Source organism: Setaria viridis, chromosome 6, assembly GCF_005286985.2.
Source record: "Setaria viridis chromosome 6, Setaria_viridis_v4.0, whole genome shotgun sequence".
In the NCBI taxonomy this organism is placed as follows: Eukaryota; Viridiplantae; Streptophyta; class Magnoliopsida; order Poales; family Poaceae; genus Setaria; species Setaria viridis.
In genome coordinates this window covers 4901539-4917191 of record NC_048268.2, presented here as the reverse complement: position 1 = coordinate 4917191, position 15653 = coordinate 4901539, and the positions used below count along the sequence as shown (strand labels likewise).

Here is a 15653-nt window from a genome sequence, read left to right as displayed (position 1 = left end):
AAGGAAGGCCAGCCTGACAAGCGAGGTGGCTAGCTCGGTGTAGAATCCTCCGGTGCGAGGGAACGACACTCATAAGCCCGGACCAAGGACATGGCCACTTGCAGGTCCCAGGGGTTCTGGAGCTCAACATCGATGCGAATCCACTCTGGAAGGCCAGCCGTGACGAGTTGCACCTGTTGACGAAGCGCCAGACGATCAGCGTGGCACAGAAGAGCGAGGAAGCACTCTTGGTACTCAGCCACCATGGAGCGGAACTGCAGCCGCGCCAACTCGCCCAAGGGATTGCTCCGAAAAGGTGGACCGAAGCGTTGCTCCTTGAAATCCAACCACGACGGAGGCCCAGAGTCGCGTTCCAACATGAATTACCAAGTCTGGGCCATCCCCGTCATGTGATATGATGCCAGCCAGACTTTATCCTCCTCCAAGGCGCGTTGGCTGTGAAAAAACTGCTCGCAGCGACTGAGCCAGTCAAAGGGATCTTCCTTGCCATCGAAGGTGGGAAACTCCAGCTTGTGGAAGCAAGGAACGGTCGCCTCGGCGACCGATGGACCTAGGATAGGAAGGTGATTGACGGTGGAAGGCAGTGGCAGTGGCAGCGGCAGCAAGTGTGGCATAGGTGATGATGAGGGGGGAACTTGATGTTCAAGATGGAGGCTTGCTGGGAACACGTAGGTGGAGGCACATAACTTGTGGGAGCGACAGCGGAAGCGGCAGTGGTGAGAGTGGGCGGCGGCAGACTGCCATCATTGGGCATGCCAAACGGGCGAGCAATCTGAAGAGAGGTAGAATCGGTGAGGCAGTTGTCCACCTCAGCGATGCGAAGGTGTTGGGCGGCTAGCTGTTTGGAAATGTCAGCCAATTGGCGTTGAATGGCGAGTAGGATGGAGTCGCCCCCATCTGGCTGGGTACTGGCGGAAGCGGCGGTGCTGTCCCCTTCAAGGAATCGGCGCCTGGCATCACTGATACCTGATTGGTAGAGCGTGGCCTATTGCGCAGGAAGTAGCGATGAGAGACAAGAGTTCTCTGCTTGAAACAGGGGCGACGGGGAGGCGCTGTGCTGTCGCATGGTGTCAGCTGGGAGGCGAGAGGGAGAGAGGAGAGCTGGGCAACAATACCCTTTCGATATTATTGCTTGATTAATCCCCTAGTACAATTGGATTTATATATCACCCAAATCATAACTGATTACTCCCTGGCCAAATAAAGACCTAAACCAACTCTATCTCTTTCTTCTCCTAATCAGATTCTAACTGGGCTAGTCCCCCTGAGGCGCCTGGGGCTGCTGCCTGCGCCTCCTGTGGGGATGCCGAGCATAACAAAATATGTTATATGTATTGATAGTGTATTTATGTGGTATTGTATATATTAATGTAGTTCTCATTTTTCTTGGTTTCCCACTCTGACTCTCCTTTGAGGCTCTCTGAACTGTCTCATCTCTCCTCGGATGTGATATCAAGGATTGTTTATCCCTTCCCAACTTCGGCTCAGATTCAAGAGTTCCAAGGCTTACGCTTGTGGCTTTTAGTTTAACTAGGGTGGAGACAAATTGCTCATACAAGACACATGTGGTAAGTTGCAGCGTTCCAGTCTCTGGCGACAGAGACCATCACTCTCGCAAACTGAAAATGACCGATCCCAAACTTGTTTACTTTAGACAGCTCGTCAAGGACACAGCACTCTATTCCCGCCTCCACCGCGGCCGAAGAAATGGAGGAACAACCAGTTTGTGGGCAGAATTCCAACCGTAGCCTTTGCGCTCTTGCACTTGAGTGCTGAGAACCTCCTATTTTCTGGTGAGATACCCACCAATCTGGCCTACGGCATGCCGCTACTACAGCGACTCAACCTGGCCAAAGCTATCCCCTATTTTAATGTGTATTAAACAATCAATTCATCACGAATACAAGTGATTTATTTCACAAATTTACAAAATCATAAATCTCTAGTTCAGAAACTTCACATCTCTCACCCAAATAAGCCTTCAACTCTAAACAGCTTATAAACTTCACAGGATGCTATAACAGCTGGCCCCCAAAAAAAAAGATATACTGCGGTGCAGTGCAGGTTATCAACCAAACCACTTCAATTCAAATTCACGCGCCAAGAGTCTCTAGTCGTCCTTCTTGGAAGTGTTGATGTAAGGCTGCACAACACAAACTCGCTTTGCGCTTCGTTTCTTTCCACAGGGTTCGTAGTTTGATCTGTCAGACAAGAGCAACGTATTAGCAGTAGCAAAAATTATTAAGCGTTGTTGATCATGACAGATGGAGGCATGGAGGTGTGTGTCATCTGGTACAGCAGCAGCTCAAATCGGGGCCACTTGGTTTCTCGTAGACATGATGCATTGCATTATAAAATAGCAACAGCTGCGTCAGTCTTTTGCATAAAAGCTTCTGTTGAAGCAGAGCACATCAGCAGAGTAGCGCCCTACATCTTCTAGTCATGGAATACTACATAGTGGAATATGGACCTGAAAGAAATGTAGTTATCTCTATTAGCAAAAGTAATCATTCGCTTTGAATCAGTCTTTGGCAATAAACAGCAGGTTATCAGACTGCTCTGTAGATGGCAGAGGCAGACAGAGGTTGCAATGCTCTGCAAAGGCGGAATAGAAAGATGGCTAATCTACGGGTAGAAAAACAAGATCTACTCTCCCTAGTAAAGTAAAGTAGCAAACTCGAGTTTTAAGTTCGTATGATCCAATCTAGTAAACTCTCGTGCATAGATGACGTGGGATCATTTTACATGTTTTGCAGACAGCAATAAAATGGCATGTACCAGCACCACCGCTGGTAACTGATCAAAGGCATGAGGGTAGCTGGTACTCACCGTGGCCACCAGTAGAGCCGTGTCTCAAGCTGCCGCTCAGCCCACAGGCCCACAACTACTTAAGTCGCCTTGTTTTTTCAGGCTCTAGGGCCCGTCGGAGAAACAAAGGTCTCCGATGACGACCGACAAACCATTAGTGTCCCAAGTCTCCGGCGACCGACCTGCAGTCTCCTAGTCTCCGTAGACCGGCCCTCAGGCTCCCAATTACCACGGCCAGTATACAGTGACTCCTCCGTTTTTTAAGCCAACCACCTCCAGCCCGTCAGCATCAGTGTCCAAGCAATGGCGACACCTCGCCGCCAGCGCGCTTATTGCCTCGTGATTGTGATCGTAGCCTGCATCCTGCACCACCACCGCGTGGATCGGAGCGCCGCCACGGCCGGCTCGCACTGTCACTGGCCGTGCGTCGGGTGCGACTTGGCTGGGCGTGTCACTAGGCTCCACCTCGCCCGCATCAAAATCATAGGGCCCATCCCGGATGCCATCGGTGGCCTCTCCAGCCTCGTGCACCTCGACGTCTCCGACAACATCATCGACGGCTCGTTCCCGACGGCGCTCTATGGCTGCAGGTCGCTCCGGTACCTGAACCTGTCCTGGAACTTCATCGGAGGCAAGCTCCCTGATGACATCGGCTACGGCCTCGCCGCCTCGGGGTGAACCTCCACATGCTGGACCTCAGCATCAACTTCTTCAATGGCACCATCCCGACGTCCCTATAGCTATCCATGCTCCGGAATCTTCGGCATCTCAAGCTGGACAGCAACCACTTCACCGGGGCATTCCCGACAGCGCTCTACCGCTGCAGATCACTCTGGTACCTGGACCTGTCCTGGAACCACATCGGAGGTGAGCTCCCCGATGACATCGGCCACGGCCTCAGGGCGAACCTCCACACGCTGAACCTCGGCGGCAATGAGTTCAGTGGCACCATCCCTGCGTCGCTATCCTGGCTCCGGTACCTTTCCTATCTTACGGCATTGTGGCTGTCGGACAACCTTTTCGATGCAGGCGAGCTGCCAGCATCATTCAAGAACCTGACTAACTTAGTTAGCCTACATGCAAGGAATTGTAGCCTCGTCGCCGAGTTCCAAAGCTACCTAGTGAACATGGCAGAGTTGGAGGAACTGGTCCTCTCGAGAAACTCATTGACAGGAAGCATTCCTATCGGAGTTTGGAGGCTCAGGAATTTGCAAATTTTGTATCTGGACCACAACAACCTCATCGGAAACATGATGGTTGATGACTTTGCTGCGATGAGCTTGACCCAAATCGACGTCTCGGATAACAAGCTTACTGGAGTCATCCCAGAAGTCTTCGGGCACTTGAAGAACCTCACATGGTTGAGTTTGAGCAATAACAGGTTTACCGGCACTCTACCGTCAGAGCTTGGGAAGCACTCACCAGGATTGTTTTATGTTCATGTGCGTGACAACGAGCTCACTGGTGTGATCCCAGAGGGACTCTGCGCCGGAGGCAAGCTCCACCTGCTCGAAGCCTCGAGCGATCGCTTGAACGGCTCCATCCCAGTAGGCCTTGCCAACTGCGCCACTCTGGACGTACTGTTCCTAGGCGATACTCAGCTCTCCGGCAAGGTGCCAGACTGCCAGGGGCTCTGTGGACCGTGGGGCGGCATACGACGGTGATCCTAAGGAATAACAGGCTTACTGGAAGTCTCCCGGCCATGATGTCCAGCAACCTTATGCACCTAGACGGAACAACCAGTTTGTCGGCAGAATCCCGGCAGTTGCCGTTGGGCTCACATGCTTCGTTGCTGACGACAACCAGTTTTCTGGTGAGATACCATTATACCAACCAACATAGGCTACGGTAACAAACTATCTCAATGGTGGTAGCAATAGCAACGGCCAACGAGCCAGGCGGCAGCGAAAGAAAAAAAAAAGCGTAGTTGCTATGGCGGCAACGGAAGAGCGTAACCTGGGCAAACGGCTATAACCGCTCAACAAAACAAGGTCAGAGATTATAAGCCCAACTATTAATAACGACTACGAGTGATTCCAGGGAATTTCACATATCTCACCCAACAACTCATCTTGAATACTTCACTGGATGCTATAGTCGCTGGGGGCCCAAATCGGGGGAAGAACACAGGACACATGATCCTACGCATTGATGTTACTATTACAGTAAAGGTTGAAGGGCCAAAAACAAAAAATTGCTGTACTGAGGTGCGGTGCAGGTTATCAACTAAACCACGCTAAGTTCAATTCACGAGCCAAGCGTCTTTTGCTTCTTGGCAGTGTTGATGTAAGGCCGCAGCACAAACTCGCTCTGCGCTTCGTCTTGTTCCACAGTACCTAGTTTGATCTGTCAGACAAGAGAAACATGTTAGCACCAGCAAAAATTATTATGCCGATGAAAGCCTTGGTAATGACTGGATGGAGATGTGTTTGTCACCTGGTACAGCCGCAGCTCAAATCGGGGGCCAACCTCCTTCAGGTCGATCGATTTGGGACCACCTGGTTTCTCGTAGACATGATGCCTTGCATTATAACATAGCAAGAGCTCTGTCAGTCTTGTGCATAAAACATTCTGATGAAGCACAGCACACCACTAAGTAGTACTCTATATCAAACTAGTGAAATATGGACCTGAAAGAAATGTAGTCATCTCTATTAGCAAAAGTAATTATTCGCTTTGAATCTGGCTTTGGCACAGGAAAGAGGTGCTTCAGAATAGTAGCAGTCCTTTCACCAATCTGCCAAAAAAAGCAGGTTATCAAACTGTTAGATGGCAGGCAGGCACGGCATGCAATGCTAGACATAGAACAGAAAGACGTAAGTGCAGAAAAACAAGCCACTTTTCCTACATCCAATCTAGTACTCCCTCCATTCTTAAATATATGACATTTAGGACAAGTTATATAGTTCAGAAATGAACTAGCTATCTTCGCCTAAACATACATATACTTGAGAACAGAGGTAGTACCTAGCGTAGCAATGAACCAGGATCCAGAATGACTCAAGCTCACGAGTCAAATATGATATTTCTGCATGCGCTTCCAAGAAGGCAGAAAGTAACGATAAAATCACGCGAAGCATTTCGAGCTAAATCAAGAAACAAATGGAGGTGGAGGTGCTCAGTTTATTAGGTTTGAATGGAATAAGACTATCTTCACAATAGTAAGTACAGCACTACAGCTCAGGTTAACGAGAAAAACATCATCACAACCTCCAACTTCTACACAAATTATACATTGAATCTTGTCAAACCTTGAACTGAAAGAAACGGAACGGAGAAAACAAATCACATCCCCACCCAAAAAAGAAAGGAAAAGGGGAACGCGAAAGTGGAGGTTCTCAGCCTTGAGTTATGGATTTAAATGTCTTTCATGGAATAAATGTCTCAGGTTAATGAGAAAGACATCATTGCAACCTCCAACATTGTAACGAGAACGAATATCATGCAATCTCAGGTTAACAGACAAACATCATTGCAACCTTGTTTGGAGATTCACAAGCAATTGTGTTTGATTTAAAACTGAAACTAACATTGTAGTCACCAAAAAAGACCAAATAATAACAATAGGGAAACAGAGCAAACTATTGAGAGTGGAGGTCTCAGTCTTGAGTTATGAATGGATTCAAGTGTCTTTCATGGAAAGAACATGGCTCAGGTTAACGAGAAAGACATCATTGAAACCTCCAACACTATACATACGCATGCACATGCCAGGATGCAAGGCCCATATTGAACAAAAAGGAGGTTACAAAAATGTTCTGCATGCTGTATATTTGAATAATATCGATGCTGCTCAGTTATAGTTTTGAATGGATAGATGCTATCCTCATAGTATGTCTCAGGTTAACGAGAAGTCCATCATTGCAGCCACACAAAGTAGTAAGGAAACCAAAAACTGTAGCGCTCAACATTATTTGAGCAGCAACATATTGGACTGAAACTATTGTTAAATTAACCAATGTGCAACAAAGCCAAATGAAACAAAGCAGCAAACTTGCTTGGGAACAGCAGCAAAACATGTCCAAGGGAAAAACGAAATAGCAGTAGACTATGGAACTGGAGGAGCTCAGCATCTTATTATTCAAATGAATATCATCAACTACAACAACAACATCATCATACTAGCACTGAACACTTAACAAGAAGCTGTCAATGCTAGCACAATTGAGTACTGAGTGTGTGTGTGTGTGCGCGTGCATGAGAGCGATATATCCCCAGAGAGAGAGAGAGAGAGGACGGGGGGGGGGGGGGGGGGGGGGGGGGGGCAGGGGGGGGGATGAGAAAGTTCTCAGGTTGGAAAGTATCATCATGGCAGCCTCCAGTTCCTGTATGGATGCCCCGTAATGGACATGGATCCATGCCAATAAGAATAAATAAGATGCAACAGAAAACACCGTCGTAGCCCCCCACTTAAGCATTTTCATCCTACTTCCTAGCTATTTAAGTCGCTTACCTTGCTCTGAAATGCTGGTTTAACTTTTCAAGCACACATAGTGAAGAGCTCACCATGATAAAGGCAAAATAATAACTGTTAACATGAAACAATGTATATACCTTGGTTGAGAAGTTGTCCAGTACTAAATGGGGGTAAGCTTCTGACATTTTACCCATTGCCTTCCTGTCCTTAATGTCATGCCGAGTCACCTGCACACAAAAGCAAAGCCTCAGGATACAACCAAGTGTGGTCACTCATTTTGTGCACTTGCACTAGCCACTAGGCACCACCACACCAGCTCAACATACAACTCTAAAAAGGATAAGCACACTTACCACATTGAGTAATCCAAAGTAAGCAGTTGGACCATGTGGTAGATGAGAGACGATCAACCCATCAGGTTTACCACGATGCTCATGGACCAAAATAAGATCAGTAATATCATGTGATCGGCAAGACTCAACAATTTCTGATATAACCTGCCAAAAGAATGAACAGCACACTAAGAAGCAAAGAACAATAACTAAGACAACAAAAACTAGACAGTACTATACAGTACAACGAATGAATTCTGCACGCAATATGTTCAATTGTTCACTAGTAACCACTACTAAACACCATGGACAACAAGAATATCTTCTTGCAAAGAATGCATGACAAGCACATGGATGAACAAAAGAAAGATATCATGGTAAATTGGTAGCTGATGCCACACTACTATACCTGACCACCACGGTTTATTCTTTGTGAGTTGGGAAAGACAACCTTCAGCTCCTAAAAATAGAACCAAAAAGGTCGATTAATTGAATGCAATGCACAGTTTTCAAGTCCCAGAGAGTATCTGTATCCAGTAACACAAAACATACCTTGACAAACTGAATCAGGGGCGAGCTGGGATTGCGAGACGTGGTTAACATTATCTTCGGCTCCCGGATGTTGGCAGTCGCGTACTCATTATCAACGATGCTCTTCGGAACTGCAGCACCCAATCACCAACCACAAACAACAGAGGAACAGCATCATTAGCTAGCTAGACACAAAAGACTACAAATCTCCCTACAAGCAAACGAACTGGAACACTGCATTCCACTCGCTCGAGTGGGAATGGCATGGAAGGGATGGGGGATACGGGAACAACAACGCACCTTGACGCTCCTGGTCCTCGAGGTCGATCTGCCTCCGCAGCTCGTGCTCCTCGTTGCGGAGCTCGGTGGGGATGGGCTTGCCTTCCTCGAGCGCCTGTCGGATGCGGCGCTTCTTCTCGAACTGCACACGGTCGGCGCCCTCGAGGCTCTTGGTGTACAGGTACTCCCGCCGCGTCCGCTGGGTCCGCCGTATCATCCTCGCTCTCCTCCTCTCCTCTCTCGCGCAAACGGTGCCGGCAAAACCCTAGGCGTGTGATCTGGCCGGCGGCGATAAACCCTAGCGGCTCAGCTTCGAGCTTCTCCGGCGGCGGCGGCGGGGTTGGGGATGCAGTTGGGGCTCCTCGATTTAATAGCAGCGCAGGTGGGCCGAGATGGGCTTGCACAGCTGGGCCATTTGTCTTTTCGTGCGTGTGATTTGCGATTTGGATATGGGCTGAGTGTACCCGGAAAACCTGTATGGCTTCCATTGTTTGAGATTCGTGCCCGTAATATTATCCGTTGGATGTATCTCCACACCTTCTTAACCCTAACTTCCTCCAGTGCACACCTCCGCCCCATGCCTGGCCACCACCGCCGGCTCAGCACCTGCGCACGCCCGCACTACCCCGACTCCCCATCGGCCCCGTGCGCTACCGTGCCACCGTCGTCGAGCGTAAGCCACTATTGCTGCCCGGGCACCGCCGCTCCCACACGCCATGTGCAGCATGGGCTCCAAGCGCCATTTGTCGCCTGAGCTCCACGCGCCTAGTGCCTCAGCGCTGGCGCTGCTCGTGCCGTCCCACCACCATGCTCCGCCCGCAGGCCCGCCGACGTGCTTCACCGGCGTGCGGTCCGATGGTGTTGCTGGCTTGCGCCGCTGTCGCCGGAGATGAGGAGGAAGAAGCAAAACATAAAAATTCGAAAATGTTGATCATTGATTTGGAAAATGTTGAAACTGTTCTTTTGGGATGTTGAAATAGAAGGTGAAAAATGTTGAATGTAGTATATATTTTTACAAAATGTTGATAAGTATTTTAGAAAATGTTGAATCTACCATTTGAAAATGTTGATCTAGTTTTCAAAAAATATTGAATCTATACTATAAAATATTTAGACTTTTAGTTGGACCTAATGGGTTTTAAAGTTAGGAAGCTTAACCAGCTTCCACAAGTTACATAGGAGCTTCCGAGTGTACCCACCAGTGCTAAAAATTGAGTAACCTGAATGCGAACTCGAGCAATCCGCTAAATGGGTTTTACTAAATGCGTGTTGCTCGAGTTTGCATTCACGTTGAAGTTACAATTTTCTTTTTATAATTTCTCTATACAAAATTGGTTGTTGTTCTTATCGTACATATTCTGAGCATGTATTATATTGGTAATATAAACAACACTTTATTCACCCGAGAAAAGAATCTATCCTCCTGTCTATAGGGTTTGGAATCGCGATGCATAAAAAGTGGCTGTCATATTAAAGAGTATTTTGAGCCTCAGACTATAAAGAGTGATCCGAGCTCGCTTTTCTTATCCGTATTGTGAAGAATGATCCTACAAACCATTCATCGACCATTTTAGTACGAAGGAATAGACCAAGTACTAACTTTTATTAGTTAGTATATATAGGCATAATTAAGCTCCAAACAAATCATTTTCACATCATAGAATGCTATCTATGTGGGTTTCCTTCGAACCCATTTTTCTGCACTCCTAAATTATAAATTATTTATTTTTTCTAAGTTCAGATATATAATATGTATAGGTGCATAACAAAATCAATAAACTTTAAAATATCGAAATGACGTATAATTTGGGACGGAGGTCACGTGTCAAACACCAGAGGCACCATGCCCATTGAGATAGTGGTGGGATCCCAAACCACGGCAGCCTTAGCTTCTAAAAGCTATATAAACTTTATTGAATCTTTTAACAATATTTTCTTTATTCGGATAAAATGCTCAATTACCGAGCTTGTTTGTTTTAGCTTAATAATTGCGAATTGTTGTTTGTATATTCTGTTACAATCCGCTAGTTGAAACAAACAAGTTCCATACTGCAATAATCCACTGTTTTCATCTAGATTTAATAGCTCAAGGTAGAAGCTATAAAAAAAAAAGAAGAACCTAGTCGTGCATCAGGTGATTTGCTATTGGTTGGAAACGAGACAGCAAAATGAAATGATGATGCATATGCAATTGAAGGCAGCACAGTGAAGCAAATGCCTGTTCCTACCTGTACCTGCACATTGGGCAGCCATCTGCGCACGCCATAAAACCACCACGTCACGGATTCGCCCAGCTCAGCCGCATTGACATCTATACCCTCCCCTTCGCACACTCACCATCACCCAGACTGCTGCCACCAACCGAGGTTACAACCGTCATTTGCAGGCCAGTTCATCCAGGGAGCACGATCCCATTTCTAAACGCATTTCTCGTGCAACCTTTTTATGCCCCGGACTGCAGCGATACAGGAGAGGGCGGCCGAAATCTCCCATCTTTTCGCTCATTTCTTGGGGATTTCGTTTCCCCTCGTTCCCCTCGATCAGCGGCCGCCGAATTACTCTTGGCTTTCTCCCATTTGATTCCGTGGGAAGCCAAAGAAAGCATTTTTAGGGTCGGATTCGTGGCCGAGTTCTTGATTTGCTCGGTCGGTTCCTTGGAGAGGAGGAGGGATCCTTGGATCAGGGAGCAAGCAAGGAGGCAGCCATGAGCGGCGGGAGCGGGAGTTTCCTCGAGATCCAGCCCTCCGAGCTCGCATTCCCCTGTAAGTCCTCCTAGATCTCGCCTCCAGATCGAGTCGTCTGGATCATGTCGGGAAGTTGCTGCGACTGTTTGTTTCTTATGGATCTTGTTGAAAGCTGGGATCCTGGGGACGGAAACGAGCTCCATGATGCTTCGTGGATGGGCTTTTGGTTCTGATCGGCTTGATTGGTCGAGTGGCCTTCGGGCTTAGAATTGTGAAGAAGAGGAGAGTGTCTTCTTTCAAGTAGGCTCCTCATGCGGTTGGGGGTTATTAGTGTACCGATCTGTTCCTCTACTGGGGTTTGAGTGGGTTAGATTTTGTTCGTTTCCTGATTCACGCTTCCAATGCGCATTGTGTATGTGAGCCATCGTTTTGGGCCTTTTGGCTCCGGGGAGCTTGGGATCTTGCAAAAAGGCTTGCTTTGTAACCGTATCGGCGTGTTCTGTTTGTTTTCATGCAGTCGCGTCAAATGAAATTTGCCTGCATATCTTGGCACTGCTTTCAGTGCTTTGGATTGAACAATCTGGTGGTTGTTCGTTTCGGTAAAGAAAATGTGTGTGTTCTTGCTTATGAGCTTGAACTGCGTCACAATGTGTTAATTTAGCACTTGCTGGAGCTGTGGTTTTGTCTGTTCAGTCTGTTCATCTTAGGTCTTTCTATTGAATATTTTGCTGATTACACTGCTAGTATTTATTCTTCTTGATGTGTCTTTCTATTGAATTTTTGCTGATTAAACTGGTAGTATGTATTCCACTCTTGATGTGCCTGAACTTTCCTGTACATGCAGTTGAAATAATGAAGCAGAGCTCATGCTCCATGCAACTCACCAATAAGACTGACCATTATGTAGCATTCAAGGTAATTTATTGTCAAATGTCACTGTTTGATCGCTCATATAGGTTGCCCTATTAGAATGTAAAACTTACTTCTCATCTATGACTTGCAGGTCAAAACAACCAACCCAAAGCAGTACTGTGTGCGCCCTAATATCGGTGTTGTATCACCAGGGTCGACTTGTGATGTTACAGGTAGCTCCCAATCCATAGCATCATGAAACAATAGCCTCGTACTAGGAGGTCCGCTTACCTTAACTCAAATTTATACTTGTATGTGTGTACTTAACATTTTGTTCATTGTTACTTGTTAGTGACAATGCAAGCGCAGAAGGAGCCTCCTCCAGACATGCAGTGCAAGGATAAGTTCCTAGTTCAAAGTGTTGCAGCTGAGAATGGAGTAACAGCACAAGACATTAATGCGGCAATGGTAAGCACTCTAGCACTCTTGGTTGGTTTTATTTCCACCAGGTTGCTGCATGCATACATTTCTTGCTCGTGTTGTCTTATGTCTATGTGCTTTCATGACAACAGTTCAATAAGGAGCCAGGGAAAGTTGTCGATGAATTCAAGCTGCGTGTGGTCTATGTGCCAACAACTACGCCCAGTCCAATCCCTGAAGACTCTGAACTAGGGAGTTCTGCTCATTCATTTGCACACGAAAATGGAATCAATCATTCCGCGATGTCACAATCTGTAAGACACTGATCTATCTCAATTTTTTGTTTAATCCAGATTTTTTGTCAGCCTTTTGAGGGTTTTCATTTGATGGTTTAGTGAATTGCTATTTCTAATCAGTTTGCAAATTTTAGGTATCTAGATCACCCGCTGACACAACCAAGGAGAAGTCCTCTGAGGTAGCTTTTCCCTGACCTTTATGGTTGCCTCTTTATTTGACAATCAGTGTTTTAAAGGCGTCGCCTAGGTGTCCAGGCGGACCCAGCTCGCCTTGGGAAACCGGTCCGCCTTTTCGCCTAGGCGATAAGGCGTGCAAAGATTTCCAAGGTTGCCTTGTCGCCTTTAAAACAGTGTTGACAATCACTGCTATTAAATTAAAAAGCTTGCAACTTGCAAGATCATCTGGTTAATTGCACATCAATAGTATTTACGTTATATGATATGCTCTTCTTAGTCTTGCCCTGACTAACCAGTAACCAGTTAATACATACAATTCATGATTTAATTAGAAAGAAAGATTGGAGATGAAGTCATCTACAGAACTGATCTACACATCCATGATGAATCTCTGTAGTTGATGATCCTTTGAAATTTGGAGGCATATATTGTCTTGCAAATTGCAAATGATTATGAATTATGCCTGATGAACATCAATATCACTGATACTATAAGAAACCTATTTGTTTCATTAGGTGGCCATGGCCACTAGATCTTGTTCTGATGTTTAGATCTAGGACCATAAACACTACCTGCACCGCTGCTCGTACGATTTGGTCTTAAATAATGCAGTATTAGATGAAATTTATATCACATTTTCTAACCAAAACGAATTTATGGTTTTCTGAGATTTTCTTGTATCCAATTTGAATAGTTGAAAATAATAAGCATCATTATCACTGAACTCTGTACTTTTAGGAAGTCAGGAACTAAATAGCTCTAGTCTAACGGTAGGTAGGATATGCAATGCATCCTATGCTAGTTTTCAAAACCCGACACCTTCATGATTCCTTATTCACATGAACCATCTTGCTGTGTATGATCGTTGCTCTTTGACATGATTTGCTTCATCTTATTAGTAACAAGTCGGAAGATGTAACGTGTCTGATCTCAACAGTCTTTGCTTCTTCATGTCTAGTCTCTTGATTCCTGACAGCAGAAGCGAAAATACAGTACCTAATTTGTCTGTTAGTTTGTTTCTAAGTTGTAACATACTTTGTGAAAATTTGTGGTTTGACGAATTCACTCTGGTTCGTGATTGCTAGGCAACTTCTGTGATCTCCAAGTTAACTGAGGAGAAGATGTCTGCTATTCAGCAAAACCAGAAGTTACGGCAAGAGCTGGTAAGTTCTCCAGACATGTGTGGTCCTGAATTAGTATTGCAGTTTGTGACAATTTTTTAAGCTTGTCATTATTGTGTTTCCACTTACATGACGAAGATTACTTGAGGTGGCATTGTCCATTGCAGCTACCATCGCATAGTTTTCATTTGCTTCTCTAATCATCAATGTCATACAAGAAAAAACATCGAAAACTATTGAAGTGAAATCTTTCTTGTTCCTAAAAACTGAACATTGCCAATATCACCAGTTTTTTGTGCAAGCTGAGCTGAATGCTCCTGTTAGATATTTACTCAATTTTGATTCAAGAAACTAAGATCTGCACTCTTAGAACTCTGGGACTTACTATTGCCCATTTGCGTTTGAGGGGGAATTTTATAATTTTATCAAGCAGATCCAGTGAGTTATAGTGGTCTGTGTTGAGCCGTGTGTGATCTGTTATTCTGGTCGGTTAATTATTTTGTGCTTTAATAACATGCGATGACTATAAAAATTTGGAAGGCCCTGCTATGGAGGGAATATATCTCTGATCCAATATTCATGCAACTACACATCTACTGTTATCTGAATGAATGACTTGTTTCGCATTCGTAGAAAATACTACACTGATAACAAGAAATTCCCTGCCATAAAGACAAGAAATATAACTAACCATATTTTGTGTGGTAACTTAATCATCTGGTCTTCTCATACTCGTAAAATTCTGTTTCTGAATCAGGAGCTTCTACGGAAAGAGAGCAGCAAGAACAGCGGCGGTTTCTCCATCACCTTCTTGCTCGTCGTGGGCCTGCTGGGCATCGTCGTCGGCTACATCCTCAAGAGGACATAGTAGGGTGCAGCAGTCTCCAGCAGTAAGCAGAGCTATACTCCCATGAGAGGATACCTACACGCGGTATATGCATACCGCCCCTTGTGTTTTCGCTCCTAAACGGAGCGCCTGTTCTAACGTGTAACAACAGCAGCCCCCCTCCTAGAAGCTTTGATTTGTGTACATTATGGTGGTTCATACTTTCTCTGAGATTTTTTTTTTGGATTTGGTAGACTTGCTTTTAAGCCTAACTGCTGCGACTCTTGTCACGTTTACCATAACCTTTATTCTTTCTGATGATCTCACATTTTACTGGGGTGTTTCCTACCCATTGACAATTGTCAACCTGTTGCCAGTCTGATGAATTTGACAAATGTTTGCATGTTCTAGTTTCAAGCGCAGCAAATTCACACAAGGATGCATCTGACCCACAAAGTAAAATCACTGAGCATGCAAAAAGGCATCTACTAAAACAGTTTCGAATTTGATCACAACATCATACATGTTTTGGTGTTTAATTGCCACTAAGCAATCAACAAGGTTAGCACACCTGAAGGTACACGTCGTACATCTTCAGGTTGGGACCACCGTGCACGTCACCTGGGACTCGTGACGCATCATGAAGAGCACCGCGGCGGCCACGGCAGCGCCGGCGAGAAACCCTAGCAGCAGCCACCCGAGCCTCGCCGCCGTGCGCCTCACCGGCGAGGAAGCCACCGCATCGTCGCGGCCGGCAGCCGTGGTCACCTCCCAGTCGACGTCGCCGTCGTCGTCCACCGCTTTCTCCACCACCGTCAGCGGCCCGTCGTCCTCGCCGCCGTGCCGCCGCGCCTTCTCCCCAGCCGCCGCCGCCGCATTGCCGCTGGTGCCCGCCTCCGTCACGCCGGAG

General features: G+C 46.2%; 3 protein-coding genes across 3 annotated transcripts; 2 read left to right on the top strand and 1 right to left on the bottom strand.

The window, feature by feature from the left end:
- Window positions 1–3031: 3031 nt before the first annotated feature.
- On the top strand, window positions 3032–4725 carry LOC117861665 (uncharacterized). The gene is given in 3 exon segments (XM_034745234.2): window positions 3032–4436; window positions 4439–4535; window positions 4538–4725. Coding segments are annotated over 3 exon segments (1092 nt in total). The 5' UTR covers window positions 3032–3554; the 3' UTR covers window positions 4651–4725.
- Window positions 4726–4859: 134 nt separating this feature from the next.
- On the bottom strand, window positions 4860–8718 carry LOC117861473 (uncharacterized). The gene is made up of 8 exons (XM_034745038.2): window positions 8389–8718; window positions 8110–8219; window positions 7967–8017; window positions 7579–7722; window positions 7363–7452; window positions 5439–5545; window positions 5245–5329; window positions 4860–5154 (listed from the first exon to the last, which is right to left on the bottom strand). Exons 1-8 carry the CDS (start codon window positions 8582–8584, stop codon window positions 5056–5058), a joined length of 882 nt encoding a protein of 293 aa, XP_034600929.1. The 5' UTR covers window positions 8585–8718; the 3' UTR covers window positions 4860–5055.
- A 2031-nt stretch (window positions 8719–10749) lies between these two features.
- LOC117861181 (vesicle-associated protein 1-3) lies at window positions 10750–15102 on the top strand. The gene is made up of 8 exons (XM_034744697.2): window positions 10750–11129; window positions 11896–11966; window positions 12055–12136; window positions 12256–12371; window positions 12476–12637; window positions 12754–12798; window positions 13882–13959; window positions 14675–15102. Exons 1-8 carry the CDS (start codon window positions 11072–11074, stop codon window positions 14783–14785), a joined length of 723 nt encoding a protein of 240 aa, XP_034600588.1. The 5' UTR covers window positions 10750–11071; the 3' UTR covers window positions 14786–15102.
- Window positions 15103–15653: the final 551 nt, after the last annotated feature.

What these genes read in the sequence shown, in the direction of transcription:
- LOC117861181 (XM_034744697.2), top strand. Translation starts at nt 11,072, where the DNA reads ATGAGCGGCGGGAGCGGGAGTTTCCTCGAGATCCAGCCCTCCGAGCTC. An exon ending in ACCATTATGTAGCATTCAAG is followed by an intron (nt 11,967 to 12,054) that starts GTAATTTATTGT and finishes TATGACTTGCAG; the next exon opens with GTCAAAACAACCAACCCAAA. An exon ending in AAGACATTAATGCGGCAATG is followed by an intron (nt 12,372 to 12,475) that starts GTAAGCACTCTA and finishes TCATGACAACAG; the next exon opens with TTCAATAAGGAGCCAGGGAA.
- LOC117861473 (XM_034745038.2), bottom strand. Translation starts at nt 8,584, where the DNA reads ATGATACGGCGGACCCAGCGGACGCGGCGGGAGTACCTGTACACCAAG. An exon ending in CGAGGACCAGGAGCGTCAAG is followed by an intron (nt 8,220 to 8,388) that starts GTGCGTTGTTGT and finishes TGGGTGCTGCAG; the next exon opens with TTCCGAAGAGCATCGTTGAT. An exon ending in GATGACTACATTTCTTTCAG is followed by an intron (nt 5,330 to 5,438) that starts GTCCATATTTCA and finishes TTATAATGCAAG; the next exon opens with GCATCATGTCTACGAGAAAC.